Source organism: Metarhizium album (genome assembly GCF_000804445.1).
Source record: "Metarhizium album ARSEF 1941 chromosome Unknown scaffold_1, whole genome shotgun sequence".
NCBI classification, from domain to species: Eukaryota; Fungi; Ascomycota; class Sordariomycetes; order Hypocreales; family Clavicipitaceae; genus Metarhizium; species Metarhizium album.
The window spans coordinates 2527799-2553160 of NW_024467575.1; the positions used below are offsets into that span (position 1 = coordinate 2527799).

The following is a 25362-nucleotide window of genomic DNA, read 5'->3' on the forward strand; positions in this document are numbered from 1 at the left end:
TGGTTGGAGACTCTGGGGTGTTCGTTGTCTGCATGGCCAGGAGCTGTCACAGATTGCTGCAGTTGGGACAATCGGATTATTGATACCCCCTTTACTCCTACTTCGCTAACTACGGGAAGAGTTGAACAGTATATCCATGATTATAATGACAAAATAAAACATTCAGTATTTTTGGCGATCTATGTGTCATGTGTCTCTGTCTTCTCGTCATGTCCCCCATGGTAACCCCAACCCCCCGGCCCCCTTCTCCTCCCCAGAAAAAGAAAAAAAGAGACGCGCCAACGAGGAGAACAACAGCAAAAGACACTTTTGGCCTTGGAGACATGCACATTGATTGCTTTCACATCGATTTATTCTGCGCGCTCCCAACGAACAGGTTGAGTTATGATTACACCTTGTAAAAGCAAAATCCAATATAGAAGCTGGCAGCCTCCATCTCCTCGTCCGACACCAACAACGGTCCTCCCCCTCGCTCTCTCACGCCCATCCTCTCACTCAGGGGGCCTAGTTCCGGATCATCCTTCTCCGCTTCCCAGATCTCTCTAAAGGTTCGGTGGAACTGCAATTCGAGATTGAAGTCATCGGCCAACGCACGGAATGCCTCCCAAGGGACCACGTATTCCGGAACCTCTTCTACGGCTTCGTCTAGGAAGAAGTTGTACTTCCAGCCGAATGCCGGTCTGAAAATGCCGTCCTCGGGCGTCTTGCCGGGAAACCGGACGCGGTATATCGAGTTGCCCCATTCAGCGGTTGGTTCCTCCTCGCCTTCTTCCAGTTCGTCGTCCTCGGGTTCAGCTGGGGGGGGCGGCGTGGTGGCGATGGCGCCGTCGGCGTCGTCGTCCTTTTTCTCCCCGTGTGCCTTCTTCGCGGCGGCTCTTTGGTTGAAGGTGCGGACCTTGTCGCTCAGCACGTCCGAGTTGGGGATGCAGCCGATGAAGCGGCCGCCCTTCTTGAGCGCGCCGGCGACGTTGCGCAGCATTGTGCGCGCGTTGGCCTCGGACTCGAAGGCGTAGTGCATGGAGAACATCATGGTGACGACGTCGAAGCCGCGCTTGTTCATGGGGGACGGGTCAAAGCCCACTTGCTGGACGATTTCGATGTCTTCGATGCTCTCGCGGTAGCAGTCCTTGACGTGGAACCGCGCGTCGAACAGGCGGGGCGGCGGTCTGCGGTGGGAGCCGCCTCGACCGCCTCGGCCTCGTGAACCGAGGGTCCTATAGCGGTCGCGGGCTTGCTCGATACTGATGTCGGCGGGGTCGAGGCCGACGTAGAGCTGGATGGGCTGCGGCGCCTGCTGCCACTTGTTCAGGTCGCCGCCTTTGCCGCATCCTATGTCCAGCACGAGGAGGTCTTTGCCGCTGGAGCGGCCCATCTCGCGGGAGCCCGGGGTGTGGTCCTCGTCGGGGGAGTAGCGCTGGATGATGCAGCTCTTGATCCAGTTGTTGAACACGCGCAGTCCCTTTATCTTGCTGTCTGTCGTTCTCCACTGCCTGCCCCTCTCGGGGACGTTGTTGTAGTGCTGCCGGACGACGTCGTGTACGCCTCTCATGTGGTTCTGCTCGGCGGCGGCGGCGGCTTGGGCGGCCTGCTCACGCTCTCGCTCGAGTTGGCGCTGGCGGATGGCCTCGCGTTCGGCTTCGGATATGCGGGCTCTTGCCCCCGGGCGCTTTTGCTTGCGCGGCTGCTCGGATGGCGAGACGGCGCGTCTCTTGGCAGCCTGTAGGGAATTCGCGTTGTACGGCTGAGGGAGGTCATCTTGCACCTCGTCTCGGGCTCGCTTGTTGCTTCTGGACTGGGGTGGTTCACCATGACGAGTGCTGTCGTCCCCATTGTGTTCGGGCATGGCGAGATGCGTCCACCGCTTCGTAGGGGGCCTGCCTCGGTGCCTTGGACTGTGGTCTGTCTAGAAGATTCTGTTGCGGCAGGTCGATGTTGGAGGTTGGCCTGATGATCGGACGAGATGACGAGCGAGGCGAGATTGACATGACAAGCCTGGGGCTTGAAAGTCGAAGGCGGTTAGCGGGGCCCACAGCTCGAAATCCGAGCTGACAATCACGTAGACTAGCTGTGACCGGCATAAAGAGTCCTTGCTGCGACGACGGTGCAAAAAGCCAGGCGTTGACCGATTATTGGATCTTTTTTTTTTTTTTGGTAACTCTTCTTTCCTGCTGATTATACTCTGCCCGCCGCCCATCTCGTGGTTATACTGACAGCTTTTCAATTTTCCGGGACGGCGTGGTCTAGGGTAAGGCACTCGTAATAAGCCATGGGCCCATGCGCGCTATGCGTGGCCCGCTGAAGCCTTGTGCTCAGAAATTGAACTGCAGGATGCAGGGGCCCACCGAGCTCCAGCTCCAGCCTTCCTCGTGGCCGTTGGCTGTTGACTCGAGTGCTCCATCTTGACTCTTGAGCTCTCCATTGTCCGTCCCCAGAGTCCGTCTCACGATTCCCCAACACAACGCCAGGCCTCCTCCTCGCACGTTCGGATATACAAACATACAAGACCTCTCCGTTGCCTTCTTTGCTGTCAGACCTGCCCGCTGTCGTCGCCGTCGCCGTCACCGTCACCGTCACCGCCGCCGCCGCAATGGGTTCCGATCCTCAGTACGCCAAGTGGCCGCTGCTGCCGTTGGCGCAGCACGTCTTTACCCTGACAAATGCGTATGCCTTGAAACCGGCACAAGAAGCGGCCGTCAAGGCATTGCAAGATGCAATTGCCGAGGACAAGATGGCTCCTTTCTACCGGTACCTGGCACACCCCATCGACGGCATTCTGAATGCTGTTGGTGAAGGTGGCGCCTCAGCACCCGGAAAGCCGTTGAGCAGGAAGTCGAGCTTGGTGGGCATGGTCGCCACCAAGGCTTCAACAACGAGTGTCATTCTGCCGTGGGACGAGGCTTTGTACTCGAATCTAAAAGAGGACAACGACAGGGAGCTGGCCGAGTTCCAGAAGGAGGAGGACGAGGCCGTCGAACAGGCTGGCGAGACAGAGGTCATGGCTGCCAAGGGTAAAAGAGCAGACTTCTGGGCCAGGGTGGGCGATAAGGTATGGGGAGACGTGTTCCTGTTCCTGAGACATGGGAGTCGCGCTGACGGCTGAAAAAATAGGACAAGGCAATTGCCGCGTTCGAAGACGTTTTTGAAAAGACCGGTATTCTGGGCACCAAGATTGACCTGGTTTTGGCCATAATACGTATGGGTCTCTTCTATGGAGACAAGGCGCTTGTACAGAAACATATCGAGCGAGCCAAGACTCTGGTCGAATCCGGTGGTGACTGGGATCGACGAAATCGCCTCAAGGCCTACGAAGGTCTTCACCTCCTCACTGTCCGATCCTACAACCTGGCCGCACCGCTTCTTCTCGACTCTCTTTCTACCTTTACCAGCTACGAACTCTGCACTTACTCCAACCTTGTCGTCTACTCCGTTCTTGCTGGCTCCGTGTCTCTTAAGCGCGTTGACTTCAAGTCCAAGGTCGTAGACGCACCCGAGATCAAAGCCATAATGGGCGACGGTGAGGACAAGCTGATGGCGTTGAGCGGTGCCCTGAGTGCCGGACCTGGCGCAGATGATTCCATTGGCGCCCTGTCGCCGCAGGCTACCTCTACAACAGCGGTCAATCTAACGACCCTGGGATCAAGCAATGAGCAGCCCGATGCCGAGATGTCCATAGACTTCAGTCCGCTGGCACTCCTGGTCAGCAGTCTGTACAATGGCAACTATAGGACTTTCTTCCAGTCTCTAGCCTCGGTCGAGGAGCAGTTCCTCAACCAGGACCGTTACTTGCACGAGCACAAGAGCTGGTTCATTCGCGAGATGAGACTCAGAGCATACCAGCAGCTCCTCCAGAGCTACAGGGTTGTCGGCCTGGAAAGCATGGCCAACGACTTTGGAGTTACAGTTGACTTTCTCGACCGGTGCGTAGCTTTTGTTTTGTACACAAATTCCAAGCCAGGAAATCAGCTAATCCCTGAACCACAGTGACCTCGCTCGATTCATTGCCGCCGGCCGCATTCCGTGCACCATTGATCGTGTCACTGGCAAGGGCGTGATCGAAACCAATCGACCGGATGACAAGAACAAGCAGTACCAGGACGTTGTTCGTCAAGGCGACCAGCTGATCACGAAACTGCAGAAGTACGGCCAAGCTGTCAGACTGAGAGGCAGTGAGAGGGCATAGATGTGCATATGGCGCGGTTGGAAGCAGATTTGGTCGAACGGAGATTCAAGGGCGTACACGGCGCCGTATCGAGTGGAAGAAGGGAAGAATATGGTAGACATGTCACTAGATGCCTGTATGAATATAAAACAAGAATTCCTTTGATGAGCTGCATGCAACACGCACGGGCTCGGGTACGTACGTACCGTCGGACAGATTGAAATGCCAAGCGTCAATTTATGCGATTTCCTCATTGCTGGACCGTATCGGTAGGTAATCCAAGGTAAAAACACTCATACAAGCCAATTGATTGGTGGCGGTCCATACGGCTGGTGCGACCCTCTGCCTCGGGATTTCCTTTTTTTCACGGCAGTTCTTATATATAACAATGATGATGATGATGATGACAGTAAAAGAAAAATGTCTTAAATAACCCAAGTTCTGACCACCGCCGGCGAGTTGCGGTGAGAGAAGCGTCCAAGTCCAACTTGCGAAAATTCGGCTCAAATCAGGGCGCCCTGACCCTTCGAAATGCTATCCTGAGCTCTGTAAATCCTTTGTACCCCAACGCGACTCTGCGTCTCAAGCGTTCGATCCACGCCTACCAAGCGTCTATCTGTATTTGTCCATGAACTCTTTGTGAAACTTGACAATGCCGGCAACCCATTCCGTACCAGGCGCAAGGAAAGTAGTTCTGAAGTGGAGGGTGCCCTCCTTCTGACCGAAGCCGGAGCCAGGAACAAGACAGACGCCCGTGGCCTCGAGCAATTTCATGCAGTAGAACTCGTCGGCGGCGCGCTTTTCCGCGGCGGCGGCTTCATGAGCTTTTGCGGGCAAGCGGATGGTGGGAAAGAGGTACATGGCACCTTGGGGCTCGGTGCACTCGACGCCCTCCATCTGGCCGAAGGCTTTGTGGAGAGCGGAAGCGCGCTCGCGGAGCCCGCCATGGATGGCACAGTACTCCTGGTTGTAAAGCTCGTATGACGGCTCGCCCGGCTTGGGCGGGTTCACCATGAGCTCGACAAGGCACTGGCCGATGACGGGAGCGCAGAGCATAATGGAGACAAACTTGTAGATTTGGGCCTCGACCTCGGCATCGAAGCCGACAAGCTCAAAGTAGCCGCCGCGGTGGCCGCACTCGCCAACCATGCCCTTGGAAATGCTGTGGAGCGAAGCAAGCTCGACACCGTCGTACTTGCCAGGGTTCTCCTTTTGCAACTTGCGCAGCACGCCCTTGAAGCTGTGGAATTGGCCGAGGAAGACGTTGGTCTGGTAGACTTCATCGGCCATGATGACGAGGTTCTCCTGTCGAGCAAAGTCGATGACGGACCGGACGTCCTCCTCGGAGAGAGAAGCACCGGTGGGGTTTCCAGGGTTGATGATGACAATGCAACGGACATCGAGACCATCGGCCTTGCCCTTTTCATAGGCGGCCTTGATGGTTTCAAAGCTGGTGGCCCAGGCCTTGGACTCATCGAGGTAGTAGGGAACGGGCTGGGCGTCCAGAAGGGAGAGGGTGGCGCTGTAGAGAGGGTACTGAGGCATGGGAATCATGATGCCCGATGTCTTGTCGGCGCAAATGACGTGAAGAAGAGTGTTGACACCGGATGAGGCACCAGTAGACAGGTAGATCTTGGAGGGATCGGCGGGAAAGCCATCACGACCTGCCGGATGTCAAGGTCATGCTCGCAGACGTGTTGCGCTGAGGACAAGCGACGATTGAGGCGTTGGAGAAGCAGCAGGAACTCACGCTCGAGGAAAGCAGCGATGCTCTCTTTGATGGCCGGGACGCCGGCACTGGCGCTGTAGGCACCAACAGAGCCGACTTGCCTCAGCAGCCATTTGGCACGCTCGATAACGTCGGTCTTGTAGCCGACATGGTCGATTAGAACCTGCTCCTTTTCGAGCAATTCGGGGTTCTCCAGCAGGCTGAGAACTTGTCTGAAAAAGGTAATGGGTTTCTGGTCGAGCTGCTGGGGGTTTCCGATGTTGGCCGAGACGACGTGCTGGAAGGGCAGGGAATTGTCGCCGTTGTTGAGGCGGGCACGATACTCTTCAGACTTGACGGCGAGCTCGCCACGGACGGCATACTGGGCACGCACGACGTGCTGGTTGATGTTGTCGCGGGTCAATCTCATTGTCGACGAGTAACGGCGGTCGATGTGTGACGATGATGCGAGAATATTTGGCGGGGCACCCGCTGACAAGAAAAGTCGGCGAGGGGCAGCTTTTGAGGCTCCGGAGCCGGCGGTGGGAACTGTCAACCTTGTTACAAGTTATTAACTACTTACTGTGGGGAGGAGTAGCTCTACGGCGTAATAAGTAAGGGCTGGTGCGTGAAAAGGGACTGGCGCAATGACCAAACTTGTAAAGTCGAATGTTGAGTTGAGATGACATTCAAATGTCGAAGCCGTGACACATGACAGGGCGCGACTTTGCAAAGGCCAATAAAAAGAAAGAGAAAACAAAAAAAAAAACGGCGGTTGCACAATGGAGACGTGAAGTCATCCGTCCCTAGTTCTTCCGATCATGGCGCGCGCGCCGAGTCCACGACGTGCCTCGTTGCCAACAACACTTGAAGAGTCGTCGTTTCATCGTCTCGTTGTCTAGTCGTGGTGTCCGAGACCGGGGTGGGTGGTTTTGCGGAGACCACACAAAGTGGAAGGGAAAAAAAAAGGAAAGGAAGGGGCGTCGTCGATGGTTCTTACCCAAGCTATAGCAGCATTCTGTGTGCAGCACCACGCCCACCGACAAAAATCTCTGCCACGTCGCCACGCTCATCTTGCTGCCAGCTCTGGTTTGGACTTTGGCAAATTGGCAATGGTTGGGTAATGACCGTGATGGAGCAAAAGATTTTTGCCAGTCTTGGCGTCGCAGAATAAAAGTTGTCGAGACCAAGGTCAGACGAGATCAGCACGCTGTTGGGGGCAAGGCCTCGTTATTATACCTACCGGACCCGTTGGACCCCAGCCAGATAAATGAAACTACTAATCATTTGCCCTCATTTTCCTCCTTTTACTTTTTATGTGCTATTTTTACCCTTTGCTCCCGAGCGAGCAGAGCAGAGAGAGCGTTCCTCCCCAAGAAAGATTTGAAAAAAGGAGACAAATACTTGTTTTTAGGCCGAAACCACCCCATTTAACATACCATCGATTTCCGCATCGTCCCTTGCTTTAATGAATATGCACACACATATTATGTACGTATATGTATATATACCTACCTACATATACTCCGTTAAAGATGGGCTCTTGTCGATAAAGACGTGGCTTGCACGCACACACATGTACCCTGTACAGTGTCAATGTACCTTGGCATCCCCATGCCTATCCACTCGCCGGCTCGGCGCCACCTTTCGCCGACTTCGTCGGTTCGGGCCCCCGAGATTTTGCCCGCCAGCTCTCCCATATCCCATGTCTCCGGATACACATCAACCCTCTCTCATCCGCAGCAATGGCCAAGAAAGGTATGCACCTCCTTTTGTTTCGCCTCTGCATCGGCTGAGCTAGGCCTCGCTTGCTGGACCGACAAGATTTCACTGACTGCTACATCTTTCACACGATAGCCAAGGCACGATTGATTAATGTCCGTCTCATCTCCATGGCCATGACAGGCTTCTTCTATACCTTCAAGAGACCACGAACCGCGCCTCTCATGGGCATGATGAAATACGACCCAATCGGTACGAATTTGACTCTTTCGGCCTTCGACTGCCACGCCGCTGGCCTAGCGCAATCGGCTCGCTAACCTATTCACCGCAATCGTGCAGTGCGCAAAAAGGTTCTCTTTCTAGAAACGAAAAAGAGGTCAAAGTAACCAGGCCAATGCATCAACAAGGAACTCTGCACCATTTTAATTTACTACCTGCCACAGCAGGCACTGCATTATAGTACTTGACGAAACGTCCGGAGTAGACTGACTGATTGCGCCGGCGCTGTATATTACACATCTTGGGCATTTCTGGAGTTTGGGGATGCGCTGACAACCTCGTGCCGTCATGCGCTTATTTCCGCACTGTACCGTTATTAAATATTTTGCATCATCTGGATACATAGATCTTTACCGCAACATCTCACATGATACCAACTCCCAACGAACTGTGAAGCAAAGCAAAAGCCCAGCCCCCCCCATTTATACATCAAGGGAAAGCATTTGAAGTGCCTTGAGCAGAATCATTGGCTGGCTAGCTGAAGCTTGATCCCGTCGCCATGAACAATGTCTGGGTCGCGATACAGTTTCCGGACCTGTGTTCGCCCTGGTTACCCTGCGAGGTTGTGAGTGCTGTCCAGGACTATGTCCTCGGGCGGCCTGCTTACCGGGCATTTGACACTCAGTTTATCCTTCAAACCACTCAGCGCTTTGGCGCGCTTGACTTTGGCACATTCGTCACCATCTACCTCAAAGGTCCGCTTCTGTGATATGGCTTGACTTGGTAATACCTGGAGCGGGGGTTGAAAGTCTGTGACTCTTGGTAGATTGAAGAAGGTGTCCTCCGACTGGTCCGTAATAAATCCAGAAGAAATATCAGCTATTATTTTCTGACTGGCCGCACACGCGCTCCTGATGGCCGTGGTTGTCTTCTTACTCTCCAGGATCGGACCCAGCTCGGTTTCGGTTCCATTGCTCTGAAGCTGCACACTAACTGATTCCTGCGATGAGGATACACTATTTGCTTTCAAAATGGGCCGCACCGTTACTGGAATCCTTCGCCGCTTCTGCTCTTGTTGAATGGAAGGTGGTGACGAGCGAGTGTGAGCCTCCATAGGGCTTTGAACTTGAACTTTTCTTGGCCCAAACTCTGAATGATTATGTTGAGTTGCACAAATCTTATCACTCTGAGAGCTCGGGACTCGGTCGCTCTTTGAATCGTCAGGATGGTGATATCTATCGTCTGAGCCCATAAGTTGATTGGGCCGAAGCTCCTCCATAGTCCGTGGTGGAGTGGCAACACTCCTATCGACCTGTGGGCCAGCTCCCAGCTGTTGTTTGACCCAAGTTTCCTGCGTAGCAAGATAAGTCGAGGCAGAATCAAGCATGCAGCTAACTCGTGAAATCTTTGCAAGTTGTTCGCTGTATCCATCAACCTGCGACGGCAACTGTTGAAGGCTTTTCAGCCTTGATCTAATCGAGTCAACTATTTGGATGTCAGAGTGCCATCTTTTCTGAAGATCAGTAGTTTTCGAGACTTCTCTTTCCAGCTGCAGAATTCTGTTTTGCAAGGACACTGCTGCCTCATCTTGCTTATTGTGCTGACTGGAATCCCCTTGGCTCGCCGCCCTTCCCTCAGAATGTTTTAAGTGTTCACTTATCGAGACAACAATACCCTCTAGGCTAGCGAGTACTCTCTGAGTTTCTTTAGGGTCATAATCTACGTTAAGTTTCTCCAGATTCAATTCCTCTTTTAGGAATTTTTGAACACAGTCCGTATGTTGCTGCAAAAGCATTTTAGTCTCGTCATCGCTTGTTGCCACTGCGTTGCTGAGGGAATCGAGCTTCGAAAGACAAGTGTCTCCAGCTGTATGCACGGCATTCTTCAACTCCGCAGCCACGTCATTGCCTTCATTTAGTAGACGAATAACGTTCTTCTCCCATGTATCTTGCTTCGCGTTGGCGACGTTCCGCTCCTCCGTAAACCAGGCGGTCACTTCTTTACCAATATGCTCGCAAAGCTCTCGGGTTGAAGTGACGTCGTCTCGCAAGATGTTGAATTTCTCAGCAGAGTCATGTCCTCCCAGTGCAAGCTGGTCTTGCATATTTATCTGCTGCTTGATCAGGTCGCCCAGTGCTGTACGGATGAATCCGAGCTCCGCCTGGCAGTCATTCCTAATTCCTACGAGCGTCTCCTGTGTGCAGATTTGTGCGCCGCCAATATCGTTTAGTGCAGAAAATAATCTATAAATTAGAAGTTGAAGGAAATTTTTCAAGAAGAGCGCTCACCCTGTTGAGACTAGTTCATGAAGACCGTCAATTAAAGAGCCAATGCCATTCTCCCTGGACACATGGCTTGCAAGACCATTCACTAGCACTTCAAGATTTTGTAGACTGTCTCATGTCAATGGCAAAGATAATGAATTGGAAGGCTCCATTGACTGACCGGCCACAGACGCTTTCAGATAGCTTGAGCTGCTGCGTCTGTCCTATAGCATTTGTAGCGATCGAGTCTTGCAGCGACTTGATGGCTTCGACCAAATTTTGTGTCTCAATACTTTGAAGTGGTTTCAACGACATGATTTGATCTCGTAGATCGCTGGAAATTTGTTTCTCGGTACAAAGAGCTTGCTCCTGCGCCGATATTTTGTCCCGTAATACCGAAATTTCTGCATTTCCTGCCGTGGTATTAGCAGATAAGGAAAATATCATAAACTTGGTATGCGGATTTGGTTACATACTGGATTCAACCTCTTTCTCTAGACCAGATCGCAATTCATCCAGGCAGCGCCTCATTTGCTCCCTCTTCTCGCTACTATTAGTGAGAGCCGTTTCGATCGCCTTTGTCTCAGCAACCCGCGTTTCATTTTCCTGCCGAAGTTTTTGGATTGAGTCCTGATAGAATTCCTTGGCTTGTACGAATAATCGCTGCTGCTCTAAGATGGCCTCGTTAAGTTTTGCGCGATATATTCTGTATTTTTCGGTCACAATCTCATCCCGCTTCTTCGACGAGCGCAGTTCTTCTTGAGTGGCGGAAAGCGTCTGTGACAATGTCGAGTTTTCGAGTAGAGCGTGGGCAGTTTTTTCTTCGGAATTCTTTAGCTTTTCCTCAATGTCTTTGCGCCCAGCCCTTTCATTGTCCAGGTGATGGTGAGCTTCCACTAATTTGGCGTACTGCCGACGAAGATCCTCGCGTAGTTGGTCAATCTCCATCCTAGCTTGAACCTTCTCCTCTTCTGCAATATTGATGCACTCGTTCCAGTACTGTGCAACTTGTTGCATGAGCATTTTCTTTCGGCCAGGATCTGGTTCGGATCGGTGCTTGTTTACGCTACTTCTCTTTCTGGAAATGTTGCTCGTGCGGGACCGTGAGCGATGGGCATATTCTCCATCGTATACATTTGTGCCACAAAGCTCCTCTGGGGGAGGATTTACTTCATGTTGCTCGCCATTGACCGAGAAGCGTGACTTGCTGGGTGTGACTCGGTATGGCCCTTCCAAATCACCACAAGTACTTACGGATGATGGACGGTTTTGGCACTGGTCTTTTCTTATATTGATAGTATTTGTCATGCGGTCCCCTCGAGAGTTGTTCTTGGAATACCTTCTATTGAGCAATACGGGAAATTCGTCCGATATCTTCTTGGAGCTGACCTGAGTTGACATTGTCAAATTCTGCAGAGGAGGCTTGTCACGAGTCGACGCTGGCTCTTGCTGTTTCGCTGCAGTGCCATTAAGCTTAGTACGGTTCAGTGCCTGGCGCTGCCAAAGAAACCCTGGGTCTTCTTGAATAGGGCCATGGTCGACGGTATCCAAGGCATTGACAGGGAAGTAAGGTGCCTTGTCAGTGTGAGTTACAGGAGCCTTGGGGGACATGGTGATCGGCGCTTCAGTATGGAGTTGAGGATTCGGTGCCGCGTATATTACAGATTTGTGCCGATGTAAAAAGAAATGCAGTGCCCAAGGAATGAGCTGGCGTGTGTTGTTTGATGGAGGAAATAGCACCTGTGGGCTCCTTCCCTTCAACATTGTGTTCTCGGGCAGGCACGACCGGGCGCTCGCTTACATCTCCCCAACTTGTCAGATAAGCATGCGAAAGGAAAGAAGGTGATGGCGATGAACGTGATTTCCTTTCATGATTTAATTTAACTTTTAACTTTTTCTTTTCTTCTTACAATTTCCGGCAGTGTATCAGCCGCATCTTCATGCATGGAAATTTTATTTTGTTCATTCTCGTCGCTTTGGGATAGAAGCAACGGCAGTACGAATCCTAGGATACACAATGGCGCTGATGGACACACCAGACGTGATTCGGATATAGAAGCGGCATATGATACATGAATACGGAAAACTATGCGGAAGAGGGAGCTTAATTTTTATTTTTATTGTTATATTTTTTGTTAAGTATGATTTTCCATTGCTTTCCAGACAGCGTGGTTTCGTCGCCCGCAAGCTCATTGTCATAACAAAATCACGATAGTGACGTGCAAGTCTTTGTAAATGCGGCTGGTAGTCCGAGTATGGACTAAAAATAGCAATTTACAGAGTGAATAATTTTGCTAACGGTAAGCAAAGCTTTCATGGGACATGCGTCTCATGTCGGCCCTCCATCTAATTTTCCAGGACTCGGTAGAACGACATGAGATAATATCACACGACAGGGGCTTTCAAGCTTGTTGTCGCATCTCAACATCTGAGTAGGTCGAATTTGAGGCCCTTGCTTCATGTCCTGGTGATACTGATCTTTTAGACACGACTAGGTTTGTCCTTCTACCCGAGGAAGAAGAATGCGTATTACTACATCTCATTGGCGCCTCCTTGGCACTCATCGGCGGGTCAGCAAGGTAAATGTGCTGATGCTTGGCGGTTCGCTGGCACATCGAACCAACTGTCTGGCTGCCGTAGTCGGAGCACGTCTCTTTTGGACTGATGGGCCTCGGAGATCGGAGCCAGGGTGTATGCTTCTTAACGTCCAATGAACTATTCGGCGGCTGGTGATACAACACCTCACTTCACTTTCACGGCGACTGCGGCGACTACGGCCTAGCCTAGGGAGTCTGGAGGAGTAAACCATGGGAGACTCTGTGCTGTCGCAAGTTGCGCCTTGTTGATTCGTCTTTGGGCTAATGGCCCTATCTACTCCTTTCTCATAACAACATCGCCCTGCTACTCTGTACAGCAACGACGCTGGCATCACAGCATTGAGCGCTTGCATCTCCCATTTCCAACATTGGCTTACGTCGCCATGACCACTACGACCCATTCTTTCCCTTTGCCAACCTATGCCAGCAGTGGCTACGATGGCGCAAAGGGAGGAGACGTAGGTAACGGGGCGACACCTCCACGAACTCGATGAATATCTCGATCGGTGGCCTAGTTGCTATTGTTGCCATCGTTTTTGTTGGCGCTATAATCAGAGGTATGCAATCATTCCAGTCTGGCTTGCCATCGCTAAACTCTCAAAGCCCAGTCTGCAACGCCACCATGTTCTTCATTGCTAAGAACCGCGAGTGGAAGTCAACTGAAGTGTTCAGACATTCTGTCAGAAAAGTTGTTACTGCCATCACACCCAGACGAACAGAGTTCCCGTAGTCGATGAAGCGCTCTATGAAATCATTGAACGGGACAGAACCACCATGAGTGAGGACGACGGCCCAAAAACCTCGGCGTAGCGCAGAAGACCTGGAAGAGGGGCCTTGCCTCCGAGCAAGTTTAAAAATAAGCCTCCGGGTGATTCGGTAAGGTGAAGTGTCCGGCTGTGACGATTGGTTTTGGGAAGTCTCGAGTGCTGATGGGGATCTACGAGGATACCTGAAATTTCAGCAACAAAAAGACAGCCCTGTGACGCGGTCGCGGCAGAGGACTTCACATTCTCCTGAATGTGTTGGAGCTGGCACTCCTTCGTCCCCCTCTTGGCTGTTGACGAAAGGATGGTTCGGCTTGTTCTTGTAGCCGTTTCTTCTTCGATTCAGGAATAAATGTAACCTGGCGTTCACCGCCGACATCGCCATGCTGGGACTTGGTCACCCGCGCTGATTTTTGCACTCGCGATCCTAGAGCGGTGTCCCGCAAAGGCCGACCTTCGTTTTGCGTAGACGATACCCTCATCGTCACATCATTGCGTAATTTGTCCGAATTGCGAATCTCGTCTTCACTTCCACTGGATTCATCATCAGAGTCCTTAGCTTGGTAGCGGGTTGGAGCCTTTGGGTCCACAGGCTGCTCAACATGTGTACTGGGATTGAGCAGCTGGAATGTCTTGCTAGTCTCGTCCACTTTGAACTCTTCATCTTCAAAGAGCGCTGCGAATCGGTCGTCTCCCAAAATACCGGCATTAGTGTCCACCTTTTCTCTATTCTCCTGTTTCTTGAGTATCCTGTCAACCAACTTCTGGTTGATCTTGACCTTCTTGGTGCCTCGTATTCTACTGGCACGCTCCTTTTCGACTTTGTCCTTGACACGTTTCATTCTCTCCTCTTCCCAGGCATATGGTTTGACGATCAACTTGGCTTGCTCATAAAGCTTGGAAGCGACGAAGTATCCGTGCATATATGGCCGCAGAAGGTTTGTCTTGCCGATCAGATGACCTAGACTCAACTGTTTTAATTCTGGCAGAGTCAAGAACTTGTAGTTGTCGTATGTCTCGGTATGTACCTCCTCCGCCATTTCCTCCACCATGCTGTCGAGAAATGGGCACCATTTCGGTGCTGGACCAAGCTGAGGGATGAAGAATGCATGTTGTTGCTTGCCCTCGTTAGCAGTGAGGAGCATACCGGTATCTTTGCACCATGCCACGTCATTGATATCCACAACAGGCTCGACCGACGTCCAAGGCTCACCACTTGCCTCATCCCAAAGCTTGATGATACGCTTATCGGCTGACATGATTTTCTTTTCATGTGACGAATTTGTCATGTGAAGAAGTTTCTTGACTGGAAAGCCATATCCATGATCCTTCTTGAGAAGAGCCACCGGGCGACGCAGATCGAAGAGTTGGACCATGCCATTGGAAGATCCGGTGGCGAGCGACAATCCCGACGAGCTGAAATGTAATGCCGTGACCTCGCCATCGTGCCCAGTTAGCAATGCGACTCGAGATTTCGACCGCGGATCCCAGAATTCAACAGTGCCCATCGACGTTCCAAACGCCATGAGGTTGTGTGTGTCTTCTGCATTTGCGGCAACATTGACGCTTCCAACGCCAATACCACCCTGCAACCCGCCCCCAGTCAATTCATCGTCACCGCCTACGTCGATTTGGTACGACTTCATGAAACGTCCTTGATCCAGATTCATGCGGAAGACTTCGCCTTTCCCTTCCGAGTCCAGACCTACCGCGGGCACCAAAGCTTCGGTGGCATGGCGGTCGTAAAGCACGTCACGCCCGTATCTTGGGAGTCGGACCTCGTAGTGGCAGCCCATTGGGGTGTGGAATTCGAGTCTTCGATCGTTTTGGAGATGAAGTGATTTCGAGTAGTCAGAAGAAAGGAGGACGAACGAATGATTCAAAGAATTCGTGTGGCGAGTAAAGGACAAAGAAAGTTGTGGGAGGTTATGAACGTGTATCTGCGGTTTGTAGGTGCCGGTACTCATCATCCACTCGCCATCTTCGCTCACGCGAATGCAGTTACTAGCTTCTTCGAATTCGAAGTCCTGGAGAAGTTCAACGCGGTTCTGATATTCGGGGTCATTTTTCAAACTTCTCTTCCGCCTGCGAGCAAGCCAGTCTGGGAGCGGTCGGGCAGTAGATGCGCCGGAAATTGTGTACACCGGCACTGTCCCCGGATTGGAGAGCTTCATGGTGAGTGGACTGAAAGTCTGCCTGCCATCCGTGGGCTTTCGATATCTCGGTATCTCTGCAGACCTTTGATTTGCGCGTCAGGTAGACGCAGCGTTGGTTGGGGTCTACTTCCCGCGAGTTTGCGTCCAAGATATTGACGGTATCAGCAAAAAAAAAAAAGAAGGAAGGGCCCAGGGCGACGGTCCTGGTGGAGGACTTGAAAATCCCCACTTTTGTCGGTGAGGGACCCCACCGCAAAGTTCACCCAAGTCTTAAATGCGCCTCCTTCCCTGTCCCCGTCACGCTACGAACCGCCCCGACTTCTCACTGGCTATCCGTCGTTCTCTCGTGAGGACCCTCCACTTTTACGACATCAAAGTTGCCGCGAGGAGTGCGACGCCGCATTGGCTTTGACTATTCATCCAACAGCAGCTCCTCGACCCTGGACCACGTTATAACAGACATCACTGCATATTGTACATGAGTCTTTCTTTTGCGGCGTCGGCGTTAATCGATCCTGCAACGACAATCCGGCCCGTTTCTATCCGATCCGTCAAAGGCATCGCAACCTGGGCTCAGCGGCTGAACAACACGCTCCGCTGAGATGGAGCCCGTGAAACTGCCGGATTCCGGAATCGCATGCTGTAGATAAGCTATTTTATTTGCAGACCGAGCAGCTACGGAGCAAGACTGGCCTCCTAGCCTAGTTCTTGGACGCGACTGCTCCTGTTCGCCTCAGCGTTATCATCCCGCTCGCTGGGACATCCAATAACTCCTGTGGTATTGCGCAGACCTGTCGCAAGCGCCTCACAAACGGAGTAACCGAAATGGATGTTGCCGAATATGATACCAATGTCTTCGTCGTGGTGCGTGCATGGCTGAGAATCCCACGACGGAGGTTGCGAGAGCTAACCTGCGTCACAGAACAACATCGCTTCGATTTCCTTTCGCGTGTACGAACCGTCATCAGATCAGTCCTCAAGCTTTGGCCTCGTGGCCGTTGAAATCGAAAAATTTTTAAGGGAAAAAGGCCATGTCGTTTATTACGATGCCAGTAAACGTGGTATTTGGCACTTCAGGATCGTTGGCAAGGAGGGGAATGATGAAGTCAGTAGTCAAGAGCTGGACTCATCTCTTAGCTTGCGTGGCTACTCACTTAATGTAGGAGAAGAAGGGTATTTTGAGCCAAGCAGTCTTCCGAGAGCTCGATCACAACAGCCACAAGCAGGGCATACTCCTACCAGTTCAACTTCAAGCGCACCTGCTTTGGACCAGTCGCAACGCCATGCTCCAGCTGTGACATCGCATCTCGGCCTTCCTGGATTACAAGAGCAAGACTCGAAAGGGAACACGTCGGTTCTGGACGCGAAGTCAGTGCAAGGAGGGCCATCGCCTACCAAAGCTTATGAGAGCTTCATCATCGCGGCCCTCTCGACGATACAGTCAGCATTCTGCAGCCGCACTGATTCCATTCCTCTTAACTATCGGACGGTATTACTTTCGCAATATACTCTAGGAAACTGTGGATCCTTCGACTTGGTCCAGGGAAAATTTCCTACCATCGGCACATTCAGCGCATACCTGACGACCACGGGTGTTCTTGTGGTGTGCATCAACATCTCAGTACGCCAAGGTCTATTATCTTATAGCGACTCCCCCCCGGGTTTACTTGGACAGCAAATTCTTGCGGCTCCGTTTGGCATGATTGCCAGCAACCAGTCCGGTGCCCAATTTGATGGTGGAACAGCGAGTATGGTGCAAACACCAAACACACAAGCAGCATTGAGTCTTCGAGGAGCTCCGGATATTCACAATTCGCTATGGAAGCAGGCATGCTTGAAATTTTTGCAGCTCCGAGGTGTTGCCCAATCCAAATTCACGGATTGTTTCTGGATGAATTTACTCATCTCCGGGCCCAAACTCCAAGATGCAAAGAACGACGTCAAGAGGCTGTCGGTGCCTAATTCTACAGTTACGATTCCCTGGCCCAGCCCGCTGTGCTTTAGGAAGCGACCGGTTGAAGTTTCATCGACGAGTCGAGTAGGTGAGACCATACTTCGAGGTCATGAAGAAAGCCACGACCCTTTAGGCAATGCGCAGTTTTGGTTTAGTTCCACATCTGAGCGAGACGAGAAGATATCTAAAAGAAAGGCAGAACGCGCAGCGGTGCCAAGCGAGGGCTTCAGTAGCGATTCCAGACCTACGAGGCCAAATGGCCAGTCCCCCCTAACCTTGAGGCGGCTGAGTACAGCCGCAGCTGGCTCAGTGTATCCAACTCCGCCCGATGCCCTGCAAAATGCTCCCGGGGTAACACCCTCTCTTGACGGCACGCTGTCAAGTCCGGGAAATCCTTTGTCTGCCGCGGCTTTGCCAGAAGCCGACAACAATGGGTCTGTCTCTGTGACTATTGGGGCGTCCTTTGAACCTGGGCGAGATTTATCAGAAACCAAAAGGCAAAGGAGTGACAGCAACCTTCTTGGTGAAGCTGAACACATGTTTGGCGACATGGGCGAGGATATGTTTGGCGACAACGACATCACCGAAGCCGACTTCAATTTTTTCGATGAGGAGCCTGGGAGCGTTGATCTTGAAGCTACATTTGCCGATATGGGCGCTGCAACGACGGATGAAATCATTGCCACAGAGGACCATGCAGCTGATGAGGAAATGCGTAATGCCAAGGACCCGGTGGAGGAAGAACAAGAGGTTGAAAAGGACAATGGTGGATTCACGAAACCCGAGCTGCGCCACGCGATCAGCGTACGAAACGATAATGCAACGTCGAGAGGAAGGGACAGTCGGCCCGTTTCTATGAAACGAGAATCCAGCCCATTCGACCCCCATACCGTGTTCAAACGAGTTCGTGCATCATTGGCCACAACCGAAAAGAACGACTCCCTTGCGAAAAACACCAACCGCATGACCAAGATATTTGAAAAGATGGATTTTGACCCAGCACTTCCTATGATTAACAAGAAATATGAACAAGGCGGTCAATATGACTACAGAAAAAGCACAATTGCGGGAAGTTCAAGGCTTGACCTTGGCCTTTTTCCAGAAACGGACTGTCTAAGGCGTTTTGCCAAGGCTCCCAGAGGATTCAGAGACCAGAGATCGTATGCTGGGTCTCTCATGGGACCTTTACCTGGTCTCGAGCCGCCGCTCTCGGGCCGTAGCCCTACAAAATTGGACACGCAGATTTCGGATGACGAACAAAGCAGTACGGAGTCTGACCAAGACGACTCAAGTTATACGAGCGACGAGCCGACGTCCCCACTAAAGTCTAGTATCAAGCAGGCACCGGCGGAGGACGATGTGGCATCACAGGTGACCTCCACGAAGGAACAAGATATGATGGAGGAACCGGACCATCAGCTTGCAGCTGAGCTGCCCCGTCTAGCCAAGCCTGAAACGCCAGAACTGCCACTTTCCAAACTTTTCTCCGATCCTGAGCCCCTTGCCCTGGAGCTCGCTCTCGGCGACGAGGATCTCATTCAGGTAGCCCAAATATTGACGGAGCAGGCTGCGACAGGCTCCTTGGATCTTTGCAATATGGACTGCCCCGCCAACACGTCAATTGTGAGTCGAAGCCAGGCGTCTTCTTTGGGCGACGCCAGGACCGCAATTCAGCAGCTCGGTGACGCTCTCCCACTCTTTCTACGGGGCGTGGAGCCTGTTCGTCTAAAGGCGTTTCTTGACATTCAAGACGTACTCTTACAAGGCCAACCCAGGATGCAACCGCGGCCCATGCCCGGGAGAGACGCGAATGCCGAGCAGATGCGCCCTAGCAATCTATACCAGATCCCGGGGCCACATTTGGAGGTTCGTAGATCGGAAGCAAAACTCTCCGTCCTGCCCTCAGCCGTTGCATTTTGGGAAAGCTTGGGGCTAGCGCCATCTTCAGGCAACAAGGACATAACGGCAGTCTGTGTTTTTCCGGGATGGAAGGGAATGGCAGACAACGCCAAAACATTCTTGGGACGGGTCAAGAGTGTCTACGAAGTTCTGAGACTCGGATCTTTCGAAAACATGACGCTAGCACCCGACATGGATGCCGGCCTTCTCCCTTACGAAGTGGACCGCATCTCAACTTCTCCCGATGCCACGTTGACGGGGCACGGCTCAGCCTTGATAGGTAGCATGGAGACGCTGCGAGGTTCACTTTCGAGCCTGACCGTTTCGGACACGAATGTTGTCGTTTACTTCGTGTATTCCCCAAACAACCCTGGCACCATAGTCGAGGCATGTGCGGCATTCCAACGTTTCTTCGATTCGTACCAGATGGACCTGGCGGCAAAGAAGGAGACGGCAGCAAACGAGCTCGTTTTGCAGCTCGTATCGTCTGACTTGCTATCCTCGCCAACTTCGGTCGTGGTCACGCCCTCTGTCGATCTTGCGAGGCTCTGCATGGAGACGTATGACCGCTGCACCCTCTTTGGCGGACCGATGCCCGCGCCAGCGATTCGACTGGAGCAGCCTCTACCGCGCATCATCGACTTCAAGCTCAACACGCAACCTTCAGTGTCCCTCATCAGAGAGAACTCGTGTATCCACGTTGCCTACGCCCAGACCGTGGACGGGCGTTGGGTGACGAGTGCTTGGACGGACGATCGAGGTAACCAGCAGGCAACGGCCTCGTACTGCCTGGGGCGCAAAGGCAGACCGCTGTCTACGCCCATGGACAAGGTGGCCCACGAGATATGGGAGTCTACTCTGGACCTAATCTCTGCGTGGAAAGTTCACTGGCGCATCATCATCACCAAGTGCGGGCCCATGGACCAACAAGAAATCGATTTCTGGGTGGACTTGGCCCGTACCGAAATCAAGCTCCCAGTGACAATGATCTTGATGACGGCCGATACCGATCCGTGGCTGCAACTGGTGCCGCCCGTGGTCAGGCTGCCACAGCCGTCTGTGCCGTTTTACACGACGCCAGTTTCGACGCCGCAGGCCAACATTGTGTCGCCGGAGCAAAGCGCGACGCCGGCAACGCCGGGCGGGGGAGAAGCGGGAGCCGACTCCGAGACGGATGCTGTTCTCGCCGACGTCACGGACCAGACGTGGGGCGCCATTGTCGGCCACCGACTGAACAACTCGTCGGGGGTAACGGACTTGTGTCCGGCGTTGGTCAGTGGCTTCCTGATCAAGAGGACAGGTGCGCGAGCTGAGGATGTGCCGGTGGCCATGGAGGTCAATCTCATACACACGGAAGCCTTGCCGAGGTCGTACGAGCCCCTGTTGAGGGAAATGCTCAGCTACTTCAGGGGGCTGGCAACCCTGTCGAGAGCTAGGGGGATGGTGCCGAGAGAAATGGACGTTCGTCCGTGGCACGTGGCAGCGGCCGAGAAGGCGGCGCGGGCGATGTATCTTCTCATGTGATTTCGGGGCCCGGAAACAGAGGCGCTCGAGACGATTCCAGCAAAGCGTCGTGACGGCATGCAGGACAAGGAGAATGGGGGCAGAGTTGCTTCGTTGGCGAATTGCCGTGCATGGCTTGGCGTTTTGGGGGGCTTGGCGAGACATTTTGTGGATGAACCAGTTGGTTGGCTTGGAAAGAGGGGGCCGAGAGCCCGGTTCCGACCTCACAAGTAGGATATATACAAGAATACATGAAGCTAGAGATGCGAAATGATGGCGGAAGCCCTGATGATGCGCGTGCACAGACCGAGGGCCACGCGGAACGTGGATTGACGGTTGAGGCGATGTGAGATGTGCCGAGTCCAAAAGTTGCCGCGCGGCCGTGGGTAAAAATGGAGCACCACAGAACTTGATTGGCTGTTTGCGACATCCCAAGGACCGACATGTCGACGGCCAAACCGCCGGGATGCTCTCGTCAACACCAAACACCAAACCGCTCGATCGAGACCAGGGCCACCGCCGCCCCTGCACCCGGACGCATGCATTCCACGTGATGGCACCTGCGTCCCTGGCAAGTCTGCCGGATGACCTGTTGCTCGCCATTGTCCAGCACGTCGACACCGCCCGAGGCACGTCGCATCTCGGCCTCGTCTCCAAGCACACGCACCACGTCGTCCAGCAGGCGGGCTGGAAGACGTTTGTCAAGACGAGATTCCCGTCCCTCCAGGTGCCACGCGGCGACGCGCGGTCCTGGAGCAGCGTCGCCGACTTACTCTCCTACCTCGACCGCTGCTGGGACAAGCGCGCCATCCGGCTGAGCCTGTTCAGAAGCCAGAACCAGCCCGCGCCGCGCGGGAAGGCCGCCGCCGCCCGACGGCCACGGCAGGCGATTGACTTTCACGGCGTCGTCGACGCCCTCGACGTGCCGTCCCTGGGGGGGGAGGTGGTTGCCTGGGGAGGCGGCGAGGACGTCCACGTGCGGTGGCGCGACGACTCGGAGCAGCGGGCGAGGCAGCAGGCGTGGAGGAGCATCCTGGGACGGGACGCCGGGTACGCCCCCGGCACGGGCGATGCCACGTGCCTCAAGGTCATGGAGCGGCGCGCCGGGCTGCCCGAGGTCGTGGTCGGACGAGCCAACGGCGACGTGCAGATCCTCTCGGCCGCAAACGACGAGTCCTTTGGCCAGCCGACCGAGGCCGCCGGCGGGCTGGACGCGGACGCGGACGCGGACGGGGACGGGCGACGAGATGCGCGTCCCCGGGCGCCGCCCTCGGGCATCTCCCCCGGCCGCATGGCCGTCGTCTGCGCGGAATGGCATCCCGCCGCTGACGTGCTGGCCACCTGCCGCGGCTCGCGTCTTCACCTGCGCCGCATCCCCCTCGAGAGGGAGGCCGGTGCTCCCGAGCCGCCCGCCTTCCACGACATGTCGAGGGACGGCGGCCGCAGCGGCCGCAGCATCAGCACCCAGGAATCCCTGATCCGGGACGTCAAGTTCCTCGGGGGGACCGGCATCGCCGTCGCCTTGGGCGCGAGTTCCCAGCCCATCCGGCACGGCACCATGCGCCCTACCGGCCTCGAGTTCGCGCCCGCCTCGCACAGCCCCGACGTGACGACGGTGTGGTCGATGCAGGCCGTCGGGCACCGGCACAACAGCAACCTGCTCCTGAGCTCCTGGCACGACGGGTCCTTCCGCCTCATGGACGTCCGCTCGCCGTCGCCCTACGACGCCGTATACAGGGATACCTTCCAGCCGTACCACGCCGGCGGGCCTCTGCTCGTCTACGGCACCGAGCGCTTCGTCTCGGGGAACAACACCGCCCCGGCGCTGAGGTTCTTCGACTTCCGCTTCCCCAAGCCGTACTTTCACTCCACGGCCCTGCCGTGCTCGCCGCGCAAGCCGCAGCCCACGCCCGTGTGCTCGTCGGGAGAGCCGCCGGAGGAGGAGGAGACCGCGGCGTGGAGGTGCGAGCCTGGCAACGGCCGCCGCTGCACCTGGCACGCGGCCATGGAGTCTCCCTGCTTCAGGCAGGACAGCACGCTCTGGCTGGGGCGCCGCGGCCTGGACCGTGTCTTTTCGCTGGCAAAGGCGTCCGACGCTTCCGACAGGTTCTACCTCGGGCTTCGGGGGGCCATTGCGGAGGCACAGCTCGTCCTGGACGAGGACGTGCCTGCTCGTCGGCCCAGTGTGCCCCCTTGCCCGGCCGGCTGGCGCGTGTCGGAGGCGCCCGACACCACCATGGCCGACACGGGTATCAGCCTGTGCGCGAGCAGTGTGCACGACGCATCGCATGGGGATTTCCACAACCGCATGCCCGAGATGCTGTATCACTACCGTGGGCAGACGAACCAGCGCTTCTGTGAGCTGCTGGACCCCCCGGAGGGGACGCGGTTCGATACCGCCTGGCGCAGGGCGCAGATGCCGGGGTTGCTTTCCAGGAGCACTTGATGCCAGAATGGGCGCTCTGGGCTTCGGTGTTGTTCTCACACCGGGAACTAGGCTAAGGGTACCCGTGGCAGACGGAGTACGGCAGGCAGGCAGGCATGCATGGAGGAACGAAAAGACGTGTTCAAAATCGAGTGTATTGCGCGGAATATATAGACGACAATGCCCGCTAGACAGCTTGCAGCAGAAATCTTTTACAACTTGGACTCGGGGACAATGAGGGTTGATTTCTCCTTGAAGGCTTGCTCGGCTTCCTTCTCAATACGCTTGACTAGCACGTCGCACGTGGGCACGTCGTGAATGAGACCCATGACGGGGCCGGCAGTCCAGACCTTTCATCACGGCCAAGTTAGTAGACAAGTTCAAAAACTCACCAAGCAAAGCCCGACTGACGACACGGGATTCGTCCCAGCAACGGCGAAAAGGGGAAAGGGGGAAAGGTTGGGGGGGGGGGAACGTACACCGTACTCTGGGTCGCCAGTGGTAAACACCTCCTTTCCTCGCTTGCCGCTGACCAGGGGCGCAACCTCGCTGAACTCGCCCGTCGGGCTCTCCTTCTCAATCTTGAGCGCATCGAGGGCAACCTTGTTCTTGAACAGGCGGCTGGTGTTGCGCCATCTTCTCAGCAGCAGCGTGGTGTCGTGCTCGTCACTCTTGACAATGGCATCCTTGATGTTCTGGTGGATAGGGGCCTCGACGGTAGCCATGAACCGCGTGCCCATGTTGATGCCCGAAGCACCGAGCAGCAGGGCCGCAGCCAGGCCGTGGCCATCGGCAAAACCACCGCTGGCAATGAAGGGGACCTTGAGGGTCTGACGAGCTCTGCTCAGCAGGATGAAGTTGGTGATGTCGCTCTCGCCGACGTGGCCGGCACACTCGAATCCGTCAATGGACAAGAAGTCGACGCCGAGTTTGACGGCGCTCTGAGCATGGCGAATCGTGGTGCACTTGTGGAGGACAGTGATGCCAGCCTGCTTGAGCTGCTTGATGACAGGCCCGGGCGAGTTGCCCGCCGTCTCGACAATCTTGATGCCTTCGTCAATGATGGTCTGGGCGTAGGCGCCATAGTCTGGGGGAACCATTGACGGGAGGAGAGTCATGTTGACGGCGAAGGGCTTCTTGGTGAGAGTGCGGCATCGGCGGATTTCGTCGCGCAGGGCGGCGGGCGAGGTGAAGATGAGGGCCGTGATGATGCCCAGACCGCCGGCGTTGGAGACGGCCGAGGCAAGGTCTGCGGTACCGACGTGCATCATGCCGCCTTGGACAACGGGCACTGCGAGCTGTCAGAAGCTGGAGTCTTTTTTCGCCTGCCTCTGTGTTCTGGGACACGAAGCCAAGACACCAGAGCGGTGGGGGATAGACGCTCTCTGTAGGCTCGGGATCCCCGTCGCACATACCGCGGATGCCCAGCCTCTTGGTGAGTTCCGTAACGATAGGCATGTTTGCTTCGCTACTCGGCGTATGGGGTCGTAATGTTGCTCGCTGGTGAGGATGCTGACAAGCAAGGCTCGTGAGTTCGTGACAAGAAGCAATCAGATAGACAGCGCTCGCAGCGAATCTAGCCCAGTGTTCAAAACAATCTATCCAAGATGCAGCGCCCGAAAGAAATTTGACAAGAACAAAAGATTCCAGACAAGACACAAAACGACGATAAATCCATGCGGCGCCACCCGTGGTTTTGTTGCGTTGCACTTCAGCCGAGGTTGCGGCAGGCGCGGCCCCACACCACGCCGCGGGAAGGGGGAAGGGACGACCTTGGATGGCGTGGCCGCGTGACTGTCGGATTTCGGTGCGTCTAACCATTCGCCGAGCGCCGAGCACAGACTACAAACGGACCCTGCTCGGATACCCTTGGCCGTGCCTCGGCCAAACCCCAACCTTAAAATTGGCTGAAGAATTTCTCGATACTCTGCTGTACATGTGTATGGGTATTTGCAAGGCCGAGGCAGCCCTCAACAGTTCACGGCTCTAGGC

General features: G+C 54.5%; 9 protein-coding genes across 9 annotated transcripts; 4 read left to right on the forward strand and 5 right to left on the reverse strand.

The window, feature by feature from the left end:
• Positions 1–388: 388 nt before the first annotated feature.
• MAM_00724 (mRNA (guanine-N(7))-methyltransferase) lies at positions 389–1843 on the reverse strand (the record flags this gene model as incomplete). Its single annotated transcript, XM_040819523.1, has 1 exon — positions 389–1843. The coding sequence occupies one exon, from the start codon at positions 1841–1843 to the stop codon at positions 389–391; it is 1455 nt and encodes a 484-aa protein (XP_040682788.1).
• A 744-nt stretch (positions 1844–2587) lies between these two features.
• MAM_00725 (proteasome regulatory particle, non-ATPase-like protein) lies at positions 2588–4180 on the forward strand (the record flags this gene model as incomplete). Its single annotated transcript, XM_040819524.1, has 3 exons — positions 2588–3046; positions 3109–3917; positions 3982–4180. The coding sequence occupies 3 exons, from the start codon at positions 2588–2590 to the stop codon at positions 4178–4180; spliced, it is 1467 nt and encodes a 488-aa protein (XP_040682789.1).
• A 591-nt stretch (positions 4181–4771) lies between these two features.
• Positions 4772–6297, reverse strand: MAM_00726 (Pyridoxal phosphate-dependent transferase, major domain protein; the record flags this gene model as incomplete). Its single annotated transcript, XM_040819525.1, has 2 exons — positions 4772–5823; positions 5910–6297. The coding sequence occupies 2 exons, from the start codon at positions 6295–6297 to the stop codon at positions 4772–4774; spliced, it is 1440 nt and encodes a 479-aa protein (XP_040682790.1).
• A 1315-nt stretch (positions 6298–7612) lies between these two features.
• On the forward strand, positions 7613–7906 carry MAM_00727 (50S ribosomal protein L33; the record flags this gene model as incomplete). The annotated part of the gene is made up of 2 exons (XM_040819526.1): positions 7613–7625; positions 7725–7906. 2 exons carry the CDS (start codon positions 7613–7615, stop codon positions 7904–7906), a joined length of 195 nt encoding a protein of 64 aa, XP_040682791.1.
• A 512-nt stretch (positions 7907–8418) lies between these two features.
• Positions 8419–11683, reverse strand: MAM_00728 (uncharacterized protein; the record flags this gene model as incomplete). The annotated part of the gene is made up of 4 exons (XM_040819527.1): positions 8419–10051; positions 10097–10201; positions 10254–10485; positions 10549–11683. The coding sequence occupies 4 exons, from the start codon at positions 11681–11683 to the stop codon at positions 8419–8421; spliced, it is 3105 nt and encodes a 1034-aa protein (XP_040682792.1).
• Positions 11684–13672: 1989 nt separating this feature from the next.
• Positions 13673–15607, reverse strand: MAM_00729 (WD repeat protein; the record flags this gene model as incomplete). The annotated part of the gene is made up of 1 exon (XM_040819528.1): positions 13673–15607. The coding sequence occupies one exon, from the start codon at positions 15605–15607 to the stop codon at positions 13673–13675; it is 1935 nt and encodes a 644-aa protein (XP_040682793.1).
• An 807-nt stretch (positions 15608–16414) lies between these two features.
• Positions 16415–20966, forward strand: MAM_00730 (Mediator complex, subunit Med13; the record flags this gene model as incomplete). The annotated part of the gene is made up of 2 exons (XM_040819529.1): positions 16415–16453; positions 16512–20966. 2 exons carry the CDS (start codon positions 16415–16417, stop codon positions 20964–20966), a joined length of 4494 nt encoding a protein of 1497 aa, XP_040682794.1.
• A 532-nt stretch (positions 20967–21498) lies between these two features.
• Positions 21499–23391, forward strand: MAM_00731 (F-box domain, cyclin-like protein; the record flags this gene model as incomplete). The annotated part of the gene is made up of 1 exon (XM_040819530.1): positions 21499–23391. One exon carries the CDS (start codon positions 21499–21501, stop codon positions 23389–23391), a length of 1893 nt encoding a protein of 630 aa, XP_040682795.1.
• Positions 23392–23582: 191 nt separating this feature from the next.
• On the reverse strand, positions 23583–24828 carry MAM_00732 (Aldolase-type TIM barrel; the record flags this gene model as incomplete). Its single annotated transcript, XM_040819531.1, has 3 exons — positions 23583–23720; positions 23763–24661; positions 24786–24828. The coding sequence occupies 3 exons, from the start codon at positions 24826–24828 to the stop codon at positions 23583–23585; spliced, it is 1080 nt and encodes a 359-aa protein (XP_040682796.1).
• Between the last annotated feature and the right edge of the window lie 534 nt (positions 24829–25362).